Source organism: Psittacula echo (genome assembly GCF_963264785.1).
Source record: "Psittacula echo genome assembly, chromosome: 2".
In the NCBI taxonomy this organism is placed as follows: domain Eukaryota; kingdom Metazoa; phylum Chordata; class Aves; order Psittaciformes; family Psittacidae; genus Psittacula; species Psittacula echo.
In genome coordinates this window covers 137886505-137908665 of record NC_137737.1, presented here as the reverse complement: position 1 = coordinate 137908665, position 22161 = coordinate 137886505, and the positions used below count along the sequence as shown (strand labels likewise).

At 37.6% G+C, this 22161-nt stretch overlaps 1 protein-coding gene across 1 annotated transcript in view; it reads right to left on the bottom strand.

Annotated features, from left to right (window-relative positions):
* MATN2 (matrilin 2) overlaps positions 1 to 22161 on the bottom strand; it is a gene marked incomplete at its 5' end in the record, with an annotated part of 61514 nt that overhangs the window by 8057 nt on the left and 31296 nt on the right. Inside the window, 17 exons of the mRNA XM_080610714.1 lie at positions 911 to 1063; positions 3420 to 3833; positions 5988 to 6110; positions 6277 to 6399; positions 6540 to 6662; positions 6854 to 6976; positions 7149 to 7271; positions 7377 to 7499; positions 7594 to 7716; positions 10080 to 10202; positions 10416 to 10538; positions 10632 to 10754; positions 11104 to 11226; positions 11386 to 11508; positions 13245 to 13367; positions 15471 to 15593; positions 19962 to 20084. Of these exons, the coding sequence (XP_080466840.1) occupies positions 911 to 1063; positions 3420 to 3833; positions 5988 to 6110; positions 6277 to 6399; positions 6540 to 6662; positions 6854 to 6976; positions 7149 to 7271; positions 7377 to 7499; positions 7594 to 7716; positions 10080 to 10202; positions 10416 to 10538; positions 10632 to 10754; positions 11104 to 11226; positions 11386 to 11508; positions 13245 to 13367; positions 15471 to 15593; positions 19962 to 20084 (2412 nt within the window). The remainder of the gene's footprint in view (positions 1 to 910; positions 1064 to 3419; positions 3834 to 5987; positions 6111 to 6276; positions 6400 to 6539; positions 6663 to 6853; positions 6977 to 7148; positions 7272 to 7376; positions 7500 to 7593; positions 7717 to 10079; positions 10203 to 10415; positions 10539 to 10631; positions 10755 to 11103; positions 11227 to 11385; positions 11509 to 13244; positions 13368 to 15470; positions 15594 to 19961; positions 20085 to 22161) is intronic.

Here is a 22161-nt window from a genome sequence, read left to right as displayed (position 1 = left end):
TAGCTATGAGGATGCTGTGGGAGACCGTGTCAAATGCTTTGCTGAAGTCAAGGTAGACCACGTCCACCACCCTCCCATCATCCATCCACCGTGTTATTTCCTCATAAAAGGCTATGAGGTTGGTCAAGCATGACTTCCCCTTGGTAAAGCCATGTTGACTGCCCCTCATAACCCTCTTATCCTTGACATGCCTTAAGATGGCATCAAGGATAAGGTGTTCCACCACTTTCCCAGGGATGGAGGTGAGGCTGACCGGTCTATAGTTACCCCTTGAAAAACTTCAGCTGGGAATGTTTATATAGAGGCTGTTTGTGCCACAGTGAGGAAGGGTGCTTTCTGGAACAAACCTTCCATGTTTATGGAGCAAAACTTGAAGCTTATGCAGCACAGATCCACTCTTTGTGACTGTGAATGCATGTTCAATGAGCTGTTTTTAGTCTTCTATAAATATGCACAACAGCTCCTGATTGTTTTGCTGTGGTTTAGGTTTTTGCCACTGGTCTTAAAGAGTAATTTTTTCATTCTCATTAAGACATTACAAATTCCTGATTATTCTCCCACATTCCTAATGGAGTAGATAATGTTTCTTTGGCAAGGTGAGGTTCAGTGCATGGCTGACTTAACTGTAGAAAAAGAAAGAGGAAGGAGCAATTGATTTTTCTGGGTACAGAAGCGTGCATTTTACGCAAACTTTATGAAAGTAAAGGTAATTATTATATACCTTTACCTGGTGATAGATTATTCCTCACATATTAAAGGGCAGAAAAGTTACCGTAAGTGACTTAGTCCTTGCAATGCTGACACTGATGACTTATGACCTGTACTATGATACTCATTGTCCTTTTAGGCCACCAAAAGCTCTATAAGCATTCCTTCCTCTTCTATCTCAACGAAAGTGCAATACTGTTACCTTCACAGATTTGGGCTCTTAGCTCTTCACTGATGTCCTCCATAGCTGTGAAATCCTCAGCATAGAAGAGGTGTTTGTATGGTGGCTCAGAAGCAACTTCCAGCAATTCTTCCTCAATTGCTTGTCCTATTCCAACAGCATAGATAATTATACCTAGATTCAAAAGAAATGGCACAAAATTGTTACATCAGCAGTTCTAAACCCTTGTTTCTCCATGAAAGGAAAATACAAGCATTAGTTGTTTTAGAGAAAAAGGGAGAGTGTAAGTGAATATGCTGTGTAACTTACTTCAACATTGGTTTTGAACATGCTTAATATGCTTTAGTTATTGAGATGTATAGAAAGTCAGTGTTCTGCTGGAATTTAACAGTTTTTAAGTAAAAGACATGACTGTTGCCTGGCCACTACTGATAGTAAATGAACCCAGGAGGAGTACTGCAAAATATCCAAAAGATGGAAGCAAGTTCTTTATTGTTAGGGTGGTGAGGCACTGGAATGGGTTGCCCAAGGAAGGTGTGAACGTTCCATCCCTGGCGGTGTTAAAGGCCACGTTGGATGGAGTCTTGGGTGACATGGTTTAATGCAAGGTGTCCCTGCCCATGGCAGAGGGGTTGGAACTAGATGATCTTAAGGTCCCTTCCAACCCTAACTATTTTATGATTCTAATCGCACAAATCACTCTCACAGTTGCACTGTAAGTTCTTGGTTTCTATGTGTCTATGTAGGGCATGTGCAATAAAGCTAATTACTGGATTGATGGGAAAACCTGCTCTATATTGGCAAATGGGGCAGAATCCTGAAAGACTGCAGATACTTAGTGTTTCATTGAAATCCCCAGAACACATTGAAACAAGATTCTTGCACTCTAAAGGACACTGGGGGGCTGGGAGGCAGTTGAAAGGCACCCAGACCTGCAAGGAGAAGGATATGGGAAAAGAAATGGTTTTGGGGAGTTAGAAGAGAAAAAGCCTTACAACGGGGGTGCTTGGGACAAGCAGAGGTGTTAGGGAGAAAGAAAATGAAGATTTGCAGTTTTCTTCATTTTGAAAGCAGGGAAGGAGGGAAGTGGTTCACAGCCTTCTCGCTGGACAGATTTTAAACAAGCAATGAATACAAAACATGATGATCTTTAAGAACACTTTTTTCAGCAGTTATTTTTTTATTCTCATGAACATGTGTCATTTTTTTATTCTCATGTATCAGTTCTGGCTTAGAATGTGTCCACAGCTAGTAGTGATTTTGCTATTCATAATACAGCTGTTAGCTTCACAGTATTTCAAGCTTTTTTATATATTCAAGAGCAGAAGCTGCCTTTTCACCTGGTTGGTGATGAGATTTGATATTTCTGTTATCACAGGGTAGTAGCAGCTACACACTCACTGAATTGCAACTTTAGCCTTTTTGCTGGGGAGCCATGGGGCTGGTAACATCATAAAATGCACATTTCCCAACTGTTTAACACTTAACATAAGCATCTTACTTTTTGTCATGAATCTGCCTACCCTTGCACTTCAGCCAGGAAAGTAAAACATTTGCCAGAAGCTGATTCAATTTAATGAATGGGCCAGTCATGCTGAGGTTTGTTGCTTTTTAAAGTCTTGGAGATATCAGTGATAAAGCATTCAAGGCCAGTTTCATATTCAGCATTACTACATTGCCTACACTGCAATTACACAGGGGATACATTTGGCTTGTAGCATTACAAATACGAGTGTAAGCAGTCTGGAGCTGACGTTTCATTCATGGCTTGCATAAGCAAAGTTGGCCTGTATTTCTTTTTTTCAGTCCTGTAAATCCTCAATGTGCTTTCCCAGCTCTCACAAGTTCATGTAGAAATCCTTGCATTTGGTTTTAATATTTTAAAAACACTTTGTATTTCATTGTAATGACACCGTTGTTAGTACATGCTCCTCTCATATCCTTCAGCATTTTTCCCTTTTCTCCTTACAGAGAAGTATCAGTCCTGACCAATGTTATACTAATCATGTATCGAGTTATGATTGATATATCAAGTCAATAAAACAAGAACAGAAAAAAAGATGTGCAGCATCTTCTAAAGTCTGGCTATTCTCTGTGTGCCGTGGGCCATCAGCCCTTGTTCTTAAAGAAGTTTCTCATAAAATAGAAAATGTTTTGCAAAGGAAAAAGGGATTCTTTTTTTTCTTGAAAAGGTTTGAAAATTTTGAGTTGACTCCACCATATATGGATATGTTTGGAACACTGCATGGCATGCCAGGTGGGTAGTAGCACGAACTGTGGATGGCATGGAACTTCAGTGGTGAGACACTCATCATGGGTCCCACACTAGGGACGACATATGTACCTTGTAGCAAAGGCTCTCGAGAACACTAAAGATCCAATGTTCTGCTACAGTGGTCACCGTATTAGCTAGCCTGCTATGGCAAACACTCTCTGTATTAGCACATGCTGGAGCACATCCATAATATTACTACATCTTATTTCTAACATTGTTTGTCTTTTAGAATGAATCAAAACCATATGCCCTTACCATTTCGTTTTGCTCTAGCAGCCCACTCAGAGACTTCATCTTGGGCTCGTCCATCTGTAAACACAATGGAGATTCGAGGGACATGTGCTGAAAATGGTCTTGCTCCTTCCGTTTCTGTGAAGCTTCTCTCAAACATGTGCTTCAGAGCCAGTCCTGTCATGGAACCTCGCCCCATATATTTCATTTGTGACACAGCTTTCTTCATGTCTTTGGCTGAGCTGAACTGCCTTAATGTAAACTCTGTGCGAACTTCACTGGAATACTGAAGCAAACCAACTCGAGCAGCTTTGGGTGAAATCTCAAGTGTATCTAGGACTCCCAAGACAAATTGTTTTACAATTTCAAAATTATCCTCTCCGAGACTTTTTGATCCATCAATCACAAACATCAGGTCCAATGGGCCTTCAGTGCATCCTGTGAAATAAGCAGCAAATGTTCAGATGATGACAGATCTCCACAAAGCTGAAAAAGGGATCCAGATACACATAAACTCAGAGATCATGTAGAGTATCTTGTTCTTGGTTCATCCATCTTTGCCAGTGTGTCTAAAGATGTTGTATAGTCTTTATTGAAAACTAAGAGTGCACCCATGACCAACAGTTTAACAAAAATACCATGACAATGAATACTTACCGAGACATACTGCTTTGCAGAATACTACAACTAAATACAGCAATAATCAGCAAATTAAGAATGACTTAAGTGGAGAGAACTGTATAACTGAGGTACACAGCTAGGATATAGAGACAGAGTTGCCATCATTTTCTTCCAGATATAGGCCTGGAATTATGTATACTGTAAAGTACTGTATACGGTATAGTGTGTGTATATATATATACTATATATCCTGTATACTGTAAAGTATGCTAACTTTACATTTGTGTAGATGACCAGCACTGAGAGACACGGAAGAGAATTACTGAGCTGCATCTGTGTTGCAGAAGTAGCACAAAGGTAAAGATGGTACAAGCAAATGAGTCAGTGAAGCCACACTTGCATGTAAGGTGAAAATCTAGGCATCATATTTAGAATAGCAGGGAACAGTGAGGCAAAAGCCAAAGAGCTTGGGGAAAACTGAGCAAGAAGAGAAGGGTTAGGCAGCTGCCCTAGAGCTTAGGGGCAACCTAGGATGAGGTTCAAGTCTGGGGACAAAAGGCAGACAATGCCCATGCTTTTATAGCACAAACTTAAATCTCTCATGTCAGAAAACCAACTAAAAAACTAGGTGAGAGTAAATTCTAGAAATGCGCCTAGCTGCCAAACATGGATCATAATTGTTTATATAAGCTTTTTGCTTATAACTCTCTAACAATCTTGTTACTAGAAGACTTACGTATTGCTGAAATGAACCTTTTCTGGTTTACCCATTAAAGCTGGGAGTTTGTCAGGAGACTGACAAAGCTGGAGTTCTTGTACTTTTCGGCAAGCACACACAAAAATCAAAGCAGTTTGTATGCACTGTGCATCTGTGACAAAGTTAGGGAATTTAGGGAATGGAGAATGTCTCGAAAGCTGCAGACTCGTTCTGTCAGGTGTTCCTCATTTTGGAAAGCGATCGCCTCCAGCAGGCATAGACTAGTAGGCTTGTGCTACAGAGATGCTGAACTCCTGTTTTGATCAATGTAACTTCCAGGGAGAATTTGTCATACTAAGGAATGCACCATTTGCATCTTAGTCTGGACCAAAGAAACTTTGACCTCCACTCATCTCTGATGTTTGTATAGTAAGAATACTGTAAGCACTATACAAGAGAAAGTTGTGCAGTAAAAATTACTTTGACTGCAGAAATTACTGAAGATGTCTGTTAGCAAGTCAGTGTAGGAATAAGGAATTTTCAGCTTTAAAGCTTGTCCTTTTCATCTTGGACAATGGCTCTATTTTAAAACTGTTGTCCAAGAATTCCTTTCTGCAGTCTAAGGAAAAGATGTGTCATGCTTAGTAAAGTGATAAAAATGCAATGAATATGAGTATCAGAGCCACCTCAATATCATTGCAGAAGTCAAGATAGGGCAGCAGTTTGTGGTGAATGGTTTTACTCAGGACTGAGATCAGCCATGAACCATTCTTTTGGTAATGTGTCCCCAACTAAGGCATCCATTTTTGCAGTATAAAAGGTTTTTACTGTGTTCCGGTAGAAGACTTTTTCCTCCAAGTATTAAGAGGCAATAAGATAAATGTATATCACACTCTAAGCATGTCATGTCAGAAAAATAAGTAAATAGAAATAGTAATAATTTAAAATAGAGTATATAAATGTAAAAGCAACACAGTATATAAATCTGATTAAAGTGCACATTCCTTGATAACAAGATTTCACTTTGGCTTTTTTTCTTCATGTTTGAAGATTATTATTATCATACTTGATGCTATACCAAACAACTGTTCCAATTGGATAGTTTTTTGATTATGAGAGCATCAAGTTAATTATTCAAGACATTTTCCATCACACTCGCACATGCTTTGGGCCTTCAAATATTGTAGCATGTTTGAAGTAAGGCATTTTTTGAAGTGAGGTGGAGCATTTTAGAAATCAAAGAAACAAATGCTTTCTAAATAAAATGTACTTACTTCTACATGTTTTCTGATCCTCTTTTAATACATATCCCTCCTGGCATTTGCAGATGTATGAATCATCATTATTAATACAAATATGTTCACAACCATGGGCAACTGATTTGCAGACATCTTTATCTGTAAATTGAAATATTTATATGTGTTGTATTTAACATATTTATAAATTCAAAGACTCCAAACATGATACTGGAATAATGTATGACAAATGTATGACATAACATCTTTTTTTGTTTATGTTGTGATGCCAGAGAAGAGTGGCTGACAAACATACTGAGTTACTTACTTCGACATGTTTTCCCATCTTGTCGCAGGACAAAACCCTCATGGCACTGACAGCTGTATGAATTGTTATTATTAACGCACACATGTTCACAGCCATGGTCAATAGATTTACACAGGTCTTTATCTGAGAATTGTTAAGAGAATTTCCTTATTAGACCATTTCTCAAATGCAAAACCGGCATGAACAAGCTTTGATTGAAATTAAGTCTGTTATTTCTTTTATGACTTAAAAACATATTTCCATAAAGGTTTTCAGCTACTCACTCCTGCATGTTTTCCTGTCTTGCCTCAATATAAAGCCCTTGTGACACTGACACGTGTATGAATCGCCAGTTGGAACACAGACATGTTCACAACCATGGTTGACTGCTTTGCAGATATTTTTACCTTGGAATAATGAAAATAATATTTAGCACCGTTGTCTACGTCAATAACTTTCACAAAATGTAAAAATTATTGCAATAATCTTCTATGAAGGAGCTCCCTTCCAAGAAGTTGATTCTATGTTAAAAACACAAATTGCACAGTGTGTTTCATTAACAGATTAGGAAGTATAGAACAAAGATTAAACAACTTACTCCTACAAGTTTTCCCATCTTCCCTCAGTATGAAGTCCTCATGGCACTTGCAGATATAAGAATCATTAGTATTAACACAAATATGTTCGCAGCCATGGTCAACTGAGTTGCAAACATCTTGATCTGAGGAGAGTGGATGGAGTTTGTGAGGTGAGGCTTGTTAGGGAAAGGTAGTATCTCTTACTAACCTGCTCAAACAGTTGGAATTCACCAACATACATGTGTGCAAATACTGACAGCCACAAGACTTAAAAGCCTCAAATAAATATACACTTTTATAGCTCAGGCTACTCACATCTACATGTCTTTCCATCTTCCCTCAGTATGAATTTTTCATGACATTTGCAGATGTAGGAATCTTCAGTATTCACACACAGCTGTTCACAGCCATGGTTGACTGAATTGCAAACATCCTTGTCTGCAAATGGAAGAGTTGGTAGTCAGAATGCATCAGCAGAAGCCTTGATTGTATGTTTTCATCAGATTAATCAAATTCATCAAATTAAGTTCTCATGCTACTTACCTCTGCAGGTTTTCCCATCTTCTCTCAGTAGGAACCCATCATGGCATTTGCAGATATATGACTCATCAGTATTAACACAAAGATGTTCACAGGCATGGTTGACTGATCTGCAAACATCTTTATCTGAAAACAGATGACAGCTCTTGCTGGTTAATGCATTTCTACACAAACAGGAGCTGCAGATACAAAGTATGCCGATAAATATCAGCCTACTTACTTTTGCATGTTTTTCCGTCTTCTCTTAGCAGGAATCCCTCCTGACACTTGCAAACAAATGATTCACCAGCATTAACACAAACATGTTCACAGCCATGGTTGACTGATTTGCAAATATCCTTGCCTGGGAATAATTAGATAATATTTAATGTGGTTTGCTAGTTAAACTTTTTTATAAATACAAGACTGTGGGGGTAATTCCATGGGAAAAGAAAGATGGAAGTTTGCAAACTGAAAGCAAACCTCCGGCTAGCTAAATGATAGACAGCTTAGCTTACACGGAGCATGAGTTCCTTACCATCTGAGCAGAAAGAATTGCATGGTTTGGATGGCCTCCCACTGTCAATAAGTCATTTTAGGATTAATCTGACTACACTAAGGAGGAAGACTTTATATTAAGAGCAGTGAGAGTGAAAGGAAGGAATAATTTAGTGTAGTCATTCAGCACAAATTCATGCTTGTAAAAATAAAATTAAGCAAAACAGCACAGACACAAAGCAAAATAATTCTTTAACATCCTTACATCACTGCCAAGAGTCTGCATAAACAGGCCCCAGAAGAATAGGAACTTTATTTATCTTTTATTTATCCTCCATTTAAGAGGATAAATAGCCCAACTGGTGTTGCTGAAAACTGATGGGAGGATTTGTCTGACTGCAATGCTAAAAGCAGTTGGTTAAAACCTCTTCAAGGACAGATAGGGAGAAAGTAGAGAAGGAAAGAGAGCCATCAGCATTCATTATTTCTTTTTCACTGCAACACTAAAGAAAATACTCTCAATTGCTAATGGAGAACTACCTTTACATAGAAAGTAGAACAGTACTGACAGCCAAGTTCAGATTGAACTTTCTGCAAAATACTTTATGCGTAGGGTAGAAAAATTTGTATTTTTACAAGAACTTCAATCTGAGCAAAGTTATCTGGAGGTCTCATGATGCCAGTACAAAAATTCCAAAGACCACTAAAGAGGACAATCTTCTAACTCAACAAGCATTACATTTAAGACACGGCAATCTAAGTTGGATCCCATTATAGCACATAAAAAAGAAATTATAATGTAAGTAAAAATTAGCATCTGCTTATACACAGCTGTGTGCAACTCAGACCCACTTATTGTTTATAAACAGTGTCAAATATAAACCAGCACCAGATATGGCTATACTTCAAAAGGATGAATTTTACATAACTGAAGGCAAATATGAGCCTGATTATTTTGGCATGTGGGGAATAATAATAAAAAAATGAATAAAAGAAGTGAATGATTGCACTGTTTAAGGTTATTTTACTAGATACCCTTCAAAAATGTAATCCTATAATCTAAAAAGAATGCCAAAGTAGTTAGAAATTGAAACTGAAATCAGCTGTAAGATTTGAATAATGATTGAAAGAAAGGCACGCTCAAAGCATTTACTGAACATGATAATATCAGGAATTTGAAAACACTGAAATAATAAGATAGAGGTCAAAGGTGCGCATGGCCAACTAAATAAGGATAGTATGAGTAAGATATTTAAAGATAATTAGGAACAAAAAGCATTTTAATAATGTTTTGTTAGTTGATAGAAATGGTAGAATTGCCATTCTTTACAGATCCTAGAAATATATAGTGCATTCAGTTCTGAATTTATATTTCATAAGCCACTGATGATATTGTTGGAGTGAAGGGTTTCATTAGCTGAGGAGTAGGTCACACAGCACCTACTGAACACATACATTTTTAAACCAGATAACTTGCAGTGAAGGGTTGTAAAAGAGCTTAGCATTATTTTTCAGTAGCTCCTACAACTCCAAGGAAGCAGAATATTTAAGTCAGTCACAGACCTACTGCTATCTTTAGCAGTAAAAGCAGATATATTAAAAAAAAGGATTAATTAAAAAAGGATTAAAAAATAGATTAAAAAACCCATAAAAGATAAAAAAAGATAGGTAGATTCAAATAACAATTAGATGGGTTATAATTCCTCTACCTTGGACATGGTGTGTTTCCTTCTAGAAAACTAACACTCTGGTGTCCCTTCAAGGATGCTGATAAATAGCAGATATTTTAGAGGAGCCAGAAGAGACTTATAAAAAGATTAGAAAACATATAAAGAGCCTGAACGAGTTTCATCTGCTTATTCTTTACAAAAGAATATGCTAAGAGGTTAAGGAAAGATTAAGTCATGATCTGCAGGAACACACACAGAGCAACACAGTGGCAATTACAACTTCAACCCATCAATGTAAAATGCAGCAACATCCTACGTTCAAGATTGAAACTCAATATACTCAATCTAGAAATAGAGTTAACATTTTAAAAGCTACATTCAAGCATTAAAATTGGATAATTTTCTGAAATATTTCTTCAGTTCAGTTCAAACAGTAATTAATTCACCGAAGTCTTATGATCTACAGAAAACAATATTCCATTCTGACTATTATGAATCAGTGAATAATGTCCTAATAACAGGAAAACAAAATTTCTTTTTTTATTCATAAGATACTTACTGCGGCATGTTTTCCCATCTTGCCTCAGTACAAATCCATCATGGCACTGGCAAGTGTATGAATCCTCATTATTCACACAAAGGTGTTCACAGCCATGACTGACTGATTTGCAGATGTCCTTATCTAGGAATAATTTAGATTTTATTTACTACAGTTTGATGAATAAGAAAATTTCCAATACTTTAAAGATTAAAAGTAATTAGCTCCTAGTAAATAAAGAAATTACCCTCCTTTTTTGTCGGGCAAAATCCCCTATAGGAAGACCTGCCTCTAACAGAATATGTTTCTTGAGTAGACCTCTGAGTGCAAAAAATAGAGTATCATAAAATATCTTACATCTACATGTTTTCTTATCTTCCCTCAGTATAAAACCTTCATAGCACTGGCAAATGTATGAACTATCAGTATTCACGCAAACATGCTCACAGCCATGGTCAACAGAATTGCAAACATCTCTATCTGGAAAAAAATACAAGGTTGCCAGCATTTAAAACATGTCTATGAATACAAAGATTAAAAAGGAAATATTCTATTAAAGATAAGGATACTTACTTCTACATGTTTTTCCATCTTCCCTTAGTGCAAATCCCTCATAACACTGGCAGATGTATGACTCATCAGCATTAACACAAATATGTTCACAGCCATGGTCAACTGAACTGCAAATGTCTTTATCTGAGAACAGTTGATGGTATTTGGTTAAAGCACATCTATAGCCAATGTATCATGCAGGGAGAAGTAATAGCTTTTATTAGGTCTACTGATACCACTGGAAGAAATGGGCAAAATTTTAGGCAGCAAACACTTACAGCTCTTGGAATTTGAGTCTTTTTTGTCTCCAACCTCATCATTTTGGCTATTAAAATATACTATGTCTGTCCACAGAGTCTCTCACAAACTCCTGGTAGGTATACCGATACTACTCCTATATTACAACAGCCAACTGTTGTTGCATTTGTTAGAACACTTCCACAAATCTCCATACTGTAGATAAAAGTCTATGAATAATTATTAGAGTACTTACTTCTGCATGTTTTCCCATCTTCTCTCAGCAGAAAACCCTCATGACACTTGCAAACATACGAGTCATCTTCATTAACACAAATATGCTCACAGCCATGGCTGACTGATTTGCAGATGTCTCGTCCTGGGAATGATTGATATAAATACACGTTTTTAATGAAAACATGTTAAAAAAGATACAGAAATCAAAAGAAAGTGGGTTTTTTTCCCAGTAAAAAGTGGAACACTCCCCCCCCCAGTTCTTTACTTGCCAGATGCACATGCAAAAATACTGGTCACTCACTCCTGCACGTCTTGCCATCTTCTCTCAATATGAATCCCTCACGACACTTGCAGATGTAGGAATTATCAGTACTGACACAAATATGCTCACAGCCATGGTTGACTGATCTGCAGACATTTTTACCTGGGCATAATTTAAAAGATTAAAAATTGTGTTAGTTAAGAGCAAGATGGTCTAAATCTTACAATTCCCAGGTACTGAATGTTCTTGTCCTTGCTAATATACTGGACTCAATCCTGCAAATCATTTATAGCACCTGATGTCTTTTTTTGTTGTTGTAACAAAATGGTATATCTTTGTCCTCTAATTTTACAACCTCACTATTAAGGAAAAGTTCACTGTTCCAGTTCTAGAGTTCGCAGAATTTCACATGTCCCTAACATGACCCACAGGGATTTCCAAAGGCACCTAAATCCCACATCCACATTTCAAATTTCTGGTGAGAAACAGATCTTTCTATCACCATCTTTTTATCTTCAGTAATGAACCTGCTCAAACCTGAAATAGTTATGCTTGTTTTCTCTGTGCTTAAGTTCAGAAGGTGTTTACCATTTTTCTGTAAAGTAGGATTACAAAATTTTGGTGTACGTAGTATTCAAGGATAGTGAGAAAGTCAAATTATATGATCCTATCTATTGTAAAATTCTGGAAAGTTGTCAGCTATGATTGGGCAAACAGATGTTCAGTTCTGATACAGAATTCAGATACAATTCATATTTCAAAATAAAATAAAATAACATCTATTAATTAACATTAGATAAACGAAAATCTTGCTTTCACTTTCTTCCCAACACCCTTTATTTTCATTCAAGGATAGAACAGAACGGAACAGTTTAGTTACAGTTGGAAGGGATGTAGAATGATCCTCAGTCCAAGTGCCTAATTCAGTGCTGACCAAAAGTTAAAGCACGTTACTAAGGGCATTGCCCAAATGCCTCTTAACCTCCAACAGGCTTGGGGCATCAATCACCTCTCTAGAAAGCCTGTTTCCATTCATCCCATTAACCATAACCCAGTGCTTCAGTCTATCTAGATCCCTCTGTACTTCTGCATGGACAGAACATTTCACTTGCTTTTAGTGTCAGTACTTTCCGAGTCAAGCAGAATTAGTCTCTGCAGTATGGTGTAGTTATTATACACAAACTGTGACTAAGGAGCTTTTCATTTGTTATGATAATATCTGGATGACTTTTTTTCCCTGTAGATGTTTTTTAACAGCAGATATTGATAAGATCTGTGGATATTATTGGGATTACAGTTACAAAATACTTAACACCTGTGTGGTTTTCAGAGATTTATCCATGATTCTTCTTTGATCACTTAGTGATCACTTAGTGATCAAAGATATAAAAATTGAGGAAAATTTGCAATTAATTTTTTCTTGATATCTGCCACTCAACATAACTGCATAATGTAGTCAAATATGTGATGTAATTACATGAATTGCAATCATCCTTATCCCACGCTGGATAAAATGAACTTTCTATTAATAATGCTTCAAGCTTCAGGCTGTATAAGACTTTAGAAACATTATAGATTTTTGCCCTGTCCTGAGAAGAAAATTACAGTTGTCTAATGTCAGGATGTAAGTATGAATAGAATAGTTTTAGGCTACATTTTAAATGGTACGGACATTTAGGGTATGATTCAGGTCCCTAAAAGTATGTATCCGGTACCACTTCAGACACCTTAGCATACCCAAGATACTGACATACTACTGGCAAATATGACACCAAGGGAGAAACTATGAACTTTGAGAATTCTTGAGCATGAACAGCAACATTTAGGCAATTAAATCTTACCTTGCAGATTTCTTCTATATGTGTAATAAAAATCTAACTTTGAGAATAATAACTTACGTTTACATGTTTTTCCATCGTTACGAAGCCTGTATCCTTCAAAACACTGACAAGTGTAAGATCTGTCACCATTTACACACAAATGTTCACAGCCATGATCATTCAGAGCACAATAGTCAACTCCTGTAGGAGCAAATGAAGTTACTAAAAAAATCTAACAAATAATGAATCAATTATTATTTCATCTTTAGTATTTGAATGGCATATAAGCAAGTAAATAAAAATATATTGAACTGCTTAACTAACAGTCCAGTTCCTTATTTGATAACATACATACAGCTTCAATAACATGTAAGAGGGTCTTGTGATGTACTTCCCATTGGCTACTTTAAGCACAGTTAAAAAAATCATACTTTCCTATGTGTGACACGGCACAACAGAGTCCACATCTCAGTACTTAAAAATGGAATTAAAAAAAGGACAAAGAAAAACACTTTAGCAATGATTTTCTATAGGACAGTGCCAAACAATCTTGTGAATATTCTTCTTTAAATACAATCTCTAAGTGTCCAACTGTGGAGATGGCAGTCCCCAGAACTCATGCACATGACCCAGCTGCTGTGGCAGCAAGCAGAAAACCTCTCAGGGACCTCAGTGGGCTTTGGCTTAGACTACTCAAGCTTTTGCAAAGAACTGCAAGTGACAAGTACTGTCAAATACAGTCTATTTTTCATCTCAAATTTCTTCTCTGTAATACAAAGACACAGGACCCCTGGGATCCTGCAGGCAGCACTTGCTATTGTCTGTTGGCAACACATACAGTGTCACTCTTTTTTGTAATTAGCTGTCAAGAGTAGAAACCCGTTTACCATTCAGGTGTTCCCACTTGTGCCTGTGTATGACACTAGAACAGTAATTCCCAGATGTTTTCTTATTAGGAGTGCGATATGTTAAATGCTAATCCCTTCCATTCAACTGCTCATTTAGGAAACCCCAAAGTGCCCAAACTCTCTTAATGATAGCCTAAAAATGGCCATGAGGTTTCAACAGCTCATCTGGTGCTCAGGAATAGGACAAATCTCTTTCCCAAATATACATGAGGAGAGGGGTGTGCTGGCAAGAAGAGGAGCTATTCAAAATGGCTCAGTTTCATTGCCCAGAAGGATTCCAGAAGCCACAGCACTGTTCTAGTGCTGCTGATAGGTCTCCAACTACTGCCTGGAGGAAAATAACTCAAAAGTGAAAAACCCATTTCTTTTTAATATACAGGAAATGGGATTTTCCATTTGCAAGTTGATAAAACTCCGTAGTTCGTCTGTTTCTAAATTTCCAGTGGTTCTTTCAGTTAAATGTCTAGACAAATTGCTTCTAGTAGACACTGTTGTTACAGGCACAGTAGTTTTCCTTTTGCATTACCATCTGTCCCTATCTATGGAACTGCAGTGGCAGGAAGAAGCAAAGTCTGTCAAGGTATTGGATAGGCTAAAAAGGCTAGTATGGAGGCAAAGACAAGGTTAAAGACAAAGAAACTGCCTTTGCTGATTTGCCTCACTTCTCACTAGATCATTTTTGTGACTGAGCACTTGCAGTTTGACTTCTATTAAAACTGTGTTGCTTGAGTGTAAGAAAAAGAGCAAACTCTGGAGCTGCTCCAGCACTCAACAAGCTTGAAAAATACCATACCTCTAAAATCTGTAGAAAAAACGGCCAAACTGTCTCATCAAAGAGATCCAGGAAAAGTCAACAGGCAAAATGTATTCCCATTCCTCTTTTCTTGGCACTTTCTATATATTATTTTTCCAGTGAAGGAGGCAATTCAGCTATTTGTGAAACTGCAATGATTCTCAATGATCATTAGATTTTTAAAGGGTAGAAAGCTGTCAGGACAACTTCTGGTCACTCATTAAAGGTTCCAGTGCAAAATGTAAAAGCTCAGTGTGGGACTCACGCTTCTCTTCCTGCCCCAGATAAGCTGATGCAGTTTGCTTGGGGATGCTGCTGTCAAGATGACCTGTCAGTCAGACACATTTGCCATGTGACTGAAAAACTTTCCTCGACACCTGGGGATAAACAGATCTTCCAAAACTTTTCTACATAAGGATTTACAGTTATTTTGACAAATACCCTCTCCTAAGTCCATTTTGGCTGTTTCTGCTTTCAAACAATTATTGAAGTATTTCAAAATGCAGACTGTAAGAACAAATTGAAGGTGCATTCTCTTTCCTGTACAAAACCAGAAACCTTTCCCAGGTGAGCTGAAATCAAGGAAGTTCTCACAACACTTACGAGTGCAGGTTTTTAGGTCCTCGTTGATGACAAATCCTTCAGAGCACTGACAGACATAGGAGCTATCAGTATTCAGGCACAGTTGCTCACAGCCATGATTGCCTTCAGCACAGTGGTCCACTCCTATTGATTTGTATTAATAATTGAAGAAATCACACTGGAACCTTAGATACATGCACTATGACACTAGTTAGTACACAATGCCTTTGCAGAGCAAGGGAAAAATATCAGTACAGCTTTTTATTTATGCAGTACCCCCACCTATTTGAGTAACCTGAGTTAATTAAGAACACCTAAGTGAAATGAACACAACCACCCCACTTGGCAGATGATGAACCTGATGAAGTGCAGCTCTCGCTTTCCAAAAATCACAAAAGGAATCTAATGTGAAGGGAGAACCTTGAAGTCCTGCCTGTTCTTACCCGCAGAATCATGCTTGCTTGCTTTACAAAGCAAGACTCTCTTTTGTTGACTATAAAATTTTCTCAGAGGGAAAGTATGAATATTAGTAACTCTTGAAATAGGAATTATGGCTTTTAGATTATTTCATAAACAGTAAATTCTTCTTCAACAGGATGAGAAATCATCAATTTAAAGCTTTAACCTGCCAACAGGTTCAAGCAGTTAAAGCTTAGTGGGGGACAGATACAAATGATGAGTGTGAGAGTGTCTCAATAGGTTCCTTTTCTTTGATTTTCCTATTCCTATTCCAAGATAAAATGGATTCTTTTTTTTCTTTTATGCAACTGGTTGTGTGATAGGGTAGGGGAAGACAGAGAGAGAGGTGAACTGGAATTAAAAACTATGTTGTCTCACAGAAGGGACAGCAAAGCAGTAGTGTGAGATACGTGCACTTGCAGACGTACTGTGTAATCTGCTGACTCCATAAGTACAGAAAAAGCATATATTAGGAAAAAAACTTTATCCTGAACTTCCTCATAATATTTTATTGCTGACTTGTTAATGGCTATTTTTAGTTATACAGTCCAAAATCACTTTAGCTGAACTTGATCAAAAGTAGTGGAGGTCCCTCAGACACAAACTCAGTCTCATATGTCTCTATTTGCAAATCATTTACAGATGTGAACAGGCACGTCTGAAGCTTTTGCTTACATAAAAAAAAAAAAAGAATCTGTACTTAATGTAAAATTACTTAGTTCTAAATATTGCTGTTTATTAGTTTATCTAACTAAGCAATGAGTTTGCAGTAATAGGTCCAGATTTACTGTTATACATAAAGATAATGTTGGCTTGAACAAGTGAAGCCATGGTGTCAGTTTTTACTAGGTAAAGCAAGTTCCAGCTGGAACATTCTCCTTTTTCCAAGAGTTTACATCATCATGAAGAGGCTTGTGTAACTTCTTACTGCACAAATAAATGTGGAGAAAACCCCAAATTTACTTCCCCCCCAGTATTTTCTGTGAAAAATTGCATCTGTTTGGCATCGCCTTTTATAATGCAATCACCCAGACTAATGTGAATTTCAACATTTGAAGACTTCAGGTTCTCATGGAGAATCTTTTAACACACCCTTTCAAGGAGTAGTGTAATCACAAAGGTGCTAAATATCAGGCTTTAGAAATTAGTATACTGTAAATTTGGTCATTTTGTGTGCTTCATTACATGTGTTAAAAAAAACGTAAGAAGGGAAAGAGACAGGGGAAAGCTCAGTATTTTTAAAAACAATGAGCGTCTTGGGACATATTAATTTTTAGATATTCAACTTGTAATAGCCTAAAACCATAACTATTAAAAAGTTCTGAGCTCTTGCAACACATCCAAGTTTCCTTAAATTTGGCTTTATCACAAATATTTTATTTAGAAATAATTACTCCCTGGCCTATCAACTTTTTTTTTAATTTCAGTAATGAGTGTTCCTTTGGAAAAAACATCTCATAAGTATCAGGGGAAACAGCTGCCGGTATTTTAGATGATGTGCAGAATGATTCTCTGCAATAAAAGTACCTTCAATAAACTGGGTGATGTCAAGTGGGCAATGTTGTTTGTTTTTTCTGGTGCAACACTGACCATTTGTTTAGTAGCATTCTTACTAAAAGAGGACATTTCATCAAACAGATCACTGAAAGCATAAACATATAGAAGGCGGAAGTCTCTACATCTTTCCACATACTAGCATACACCTGTATCAGGTGTGCTGCAGTTTACATAGCCCATAGCAATGATGCAGATGTTCAACACTGTCTTTGTGTTAGACACCTTGGCTGAACACATATTCACAGTCATTTGGATTGGAAAAGATGATGCTTTAGTTCTCTATTGGATCAGGGATCTCACTATAGCATTACTTCACTAGGCCTGGCTCACGGTGGACTTTACAATAACATAGGTTTGCATAGCTCAGGGACTCACGAGCATTTTCTCATTCTGTTCACACCTCGCCCCACTGCAGTAACTTGTCACTGCAGTTCATGAGACACACTCATTTCTGCACGTACTGCCATCATGTCATTGGACGTATCCAGGATGACACTTGCATACAAATGACTCTTCCATGTCAACCCATTCATGTTCACAGCCATGCTTTAGCACAGAAGTTTACTTCTGTGGAGAGAAAAACAGTGAGGAATTCAAACCAGCCATGAGGGTTTCTGAAGTAAAATGGCTTAGAAAAACTCACTTTTCTTAAACAGCACTGGATTCTGTTCTTTGGACACCCGTTAAAGCTGATAGTGAGTTAAGGATCTGAGAGTGGATTGCAAATACTTGGCTATACATGACTTCACTTTGGCTCCCTTAGACCTGCTCCTGTAGTCATAGAATCATAGAATAGTTAGGGTTGGAAAGGACCTTAAGATCATCTAGTTCCAACCCCCCTGCCATGGGCAGGGATACCTCACACTAAACTATGTCATCCAAGGCTCCGTCCAACCTGGCCTTGAACACAACCAGGGATGGAGCATTCACAACTTCCCTGGGCAACCCCTTCCACTGCCTCACCACCCTCTCAGTAAAGAATTTCTTCCTTAGATCCAATCTAAACTTCCCCTGTTTAAGTTTTAATGCGTTACCCCTTGTCCTATCACTACAGTCCCTAGTGAAGAGTCCCTCTCCAGCATCCTTGTAGGCCCCCTTCAGGTACTGGAAGGCTGCTATGAGGTCTCCACGCAGAACAGCTGAACAGCCTCAACTTTCTCAGCCTGTCTTCATACAGGAGGCACTCCAGTCCCCTCGCCATCCTCATGGCCCTCCTCTGGACTTGTTCCAACAGTTCCATGTCCTTTTTATGTTGAGGACACCAGAACTGTACACAATACTCCAAGTGAGGTCATCAGAAGCCATGCATCATGGTGAAGGAGGAATGCTTGGTGCTACTCACCAGTGATGCATTCTCCCTGATTTATAAAGAGGGCATATTTGCAAATGTTCTGCTTTATTTTCCTAACTTATCTAACATGAGCCTTCTTATAACAAGATTTGGAATAGGAGCATAATCCTGGAATTGTCACTTAAGGTTAAGAATTCTGAAATGGGAATTATAATTTGCCTTTAGTTTGCAACTACATCCTTGGCAATGAATGCTTTACACAACACTGTTCATTTTTTCCTGTACTTACCCAGGCACATCCAATCTATAAGAACCTGAATGTATTAAAGTATCACATAGATAATAAAAACCAGAATAGTATGGATTGATGTAAAAACAGCACTGTGTAGACAAAGATGCTTCATGAGAACGAGCCTTTAAGACTGAAAGAAAATACAATTCCAAAACCAGACAAATTTTATGAGCATCTAAAATATAATTACGTTGCTCCAGGCAAGCTTCTTATTTGTAAAATATCAGCAAGACATTTCTCCCCTCCATGCACTGAGTCACCACATCAGGCTAGTTCATTTTACTGAACATATCCTCCTTAAACTTTAACAATATTACATTGAAAATCTACTGTGATTCCAGGCCCCCACTCAAGAAGAGCTGTAACACAGAAGACTTTTTAAAGTAAATAGTATGTGTGATTGGTTTAGAACCCTTACATTGCTGAGGCTGTTTTTACAATTGTTTTAGGAAACTGTGGGGTTTCATGCGTGACATTAAGTTGATTTTAATAGCTACACTACCTACCCAGCACTTTCCCAAGTTAATGAAATACATCTGTCCTTGGGGAAGCCAATGGGGCAAAGCAGGGTTAATTATTATTATTTTCTTTTTCCAGCTGTTTATGTCACTACAAGACAAGGACAGAAAATTTCAAATAAGTAATGAACTTACTGGCTTTGAGCCACGCCTGTGTTACTCCTCAGGTTTCCATAAATCTCTTCAGAAAACATCTAATATACAATCAAGTCTACAAAATAGCAACAGTGTATTTTGCCAGCATGACTGGCTCAATTAAATTTCAAGTTTATAAAGAAACAGTTGTTTGAACTTTAATTATAGAGAAACCTTTCATCCCCTCAGAAGGGAAACCATTTACAGCAGGTTTGAGAATAAAAGCAGATGAACTTTATGATGTCCAAAGAATTACTCACTTTTGCATGTTTTTTCATCTGGATTAAGTCTAAACCCTTCTTGGCATCGACAAAAATAGGAACTGTCTGTATTAACACATTCCTGCTCACAGCCATGGTCCTGAAGAGCACAATAGTCTGGTCCTAAATGAGATAAAAACTGTCAGCGAGCAGTACTATTCCTCAGAAATAATTTAGGTAAAAGAATCCAGCTACTGTGTTTTATTCTCTTTAGCCTTTTCTTTCTTTCTTTTTCTTTCCTAGGCACCATTCTGACTTTTTGCCATTTTGTTTCAAACGATGAAAATAAAATCTTTCTTTTTTCCAAGTATTTGCTGTACTCGGGTATACCTAATATGTGTACTTCATTGAATTCTCTGAGAACACATGTACTACACTCAGTAGAGGAATTAGAATCTTAAATATTCCTTAACATTTTGCAGCTAAGTCCTATACATTGCCTTATCAAAATTGCTTCTTTATTTTACCCAGAGCAAGTTTGATACTATATGTACTAAATGCACAAACATGCTTTTGAATGTTGTTCATAAGACCAAAACAGCATTATTAGGTCATCGGGAGCATTGGTGTTTTAACAGCTCTGGGTGTTCCTACACAATTCTTTCATTTAAAATGCTCATGAAAGAGAAGATTAGCAAAGTCTCGAAACAGCTACAACTTGCATATAAAATACATTAAAAAGGGAAGTAATTGTGCAGTAAGCACTGTGGCATTTACCACATACTGTTTACTACTATTGATGAAGTCAAAGAACTTGACATTCGTTTAGATGCAGTGTCTGGCCATCACTTAGTTTTATATAAGTGGAGTTAATTAATTTATACCAGTGAAAGAATGGTCTTAACCCCCCAGCACTGCTAAAAATAGATAAATAAGTAACAAATCAAGCAAGTCCCATTTTTAAAGACATCCAGGCACTTTTGAACACCTCATTACACAATCTGAAAACTGAAAACTGACATTCAGAGGCTAATTATTATTCTCACAGGTAATTGGCATTCTGAGGCAGGAATTATTCTTTCGTGTATGTGGCAGGCTAATGCAATTGAGCCTTTATATATGATGAAAGCCCTTAGCAATAATAAACCACCTGTATTTTCAGGACAAAGTTGAATGTGACTTTCTAAGAGAACATAAGAGGAGTATTTTAACATTTATGAACTCTACGTATATTTATAAAACATATCCTTTACCAAACCTTTTTATGACAGCATATGTACATAGGCACATACATAACAGGGATCTTGTCTGTTTAATAAAACCCCAATAAATTAGAAAATATGGCTTGTTCAAGAGTGCACTGGAGAGACAGAAACCATAAAGCCAAGTGGAATATAGCTGTATGCCTTCCGGACCTTCTCAGTGCTGTGTTGCAGTTACCTGCTCAAATTCCTGCTAACTCAAGTGTGCAGGACACACTTTTCCTGGGTAACTGATTCTGAAGATGACCACAAGGAGCTGAAAAACATGTATTATTATCTTTGTTGTAAACTTGAGGCTATTATGCTGGGAACACTAAAAACACATTTCACAGGGCACCATTAAGACAGTCCATTAAGTATGCTAACAGAAGGCCTCTCCACAAGCTACAGGTGATGTGAACCTGCCCACAACTCAAACAGGGGCCTTCCCTAAAGAAGAACAGTTGAGGCTCAGCACCCCTACGTACAAGCAGAAGCTTACATCTGTCCTCCTGAGGGGAGCAGCAAGAGTGGCAAAAGACCTCTTAATAGTTAACGTAGTAGCTAGGAATGATCTCTTCCTGCCTCACTGATAATCTGAATTTGTTGCTTTCTTTCAGCTACACACAGAGTACTCTGCTGGTGTTTGGAGGGTTGCTCTCATGAGCCTTGTACCTTGTATCTTATTGTAAGAAGTTTGGAGTAATTCCCAGGGAAAACATCTGTCAGATACACATGACCACACTGATAACACTGACATTTTCCAGATTTTCTTTGTAGCCATAAGCATGAAAGCTTACTTTCTATTTAAGAAAAGAAAGCCAGGATGCTGAAATAATCTTGAGCTGGCACTCCAGACCCAGGACTGCTTGCTGATGCAGAGATGTGATCTGGCATGGGCGTGAGTCTTGGCTAATTGGCAATGGTCCCTGAGATTCAGTATGAAAGCCAAACATAAGAAATTTATGTTAAAGGTTTTAAATTTACAAACGTTTTAAATCCAGTGATCTGAAATCTGT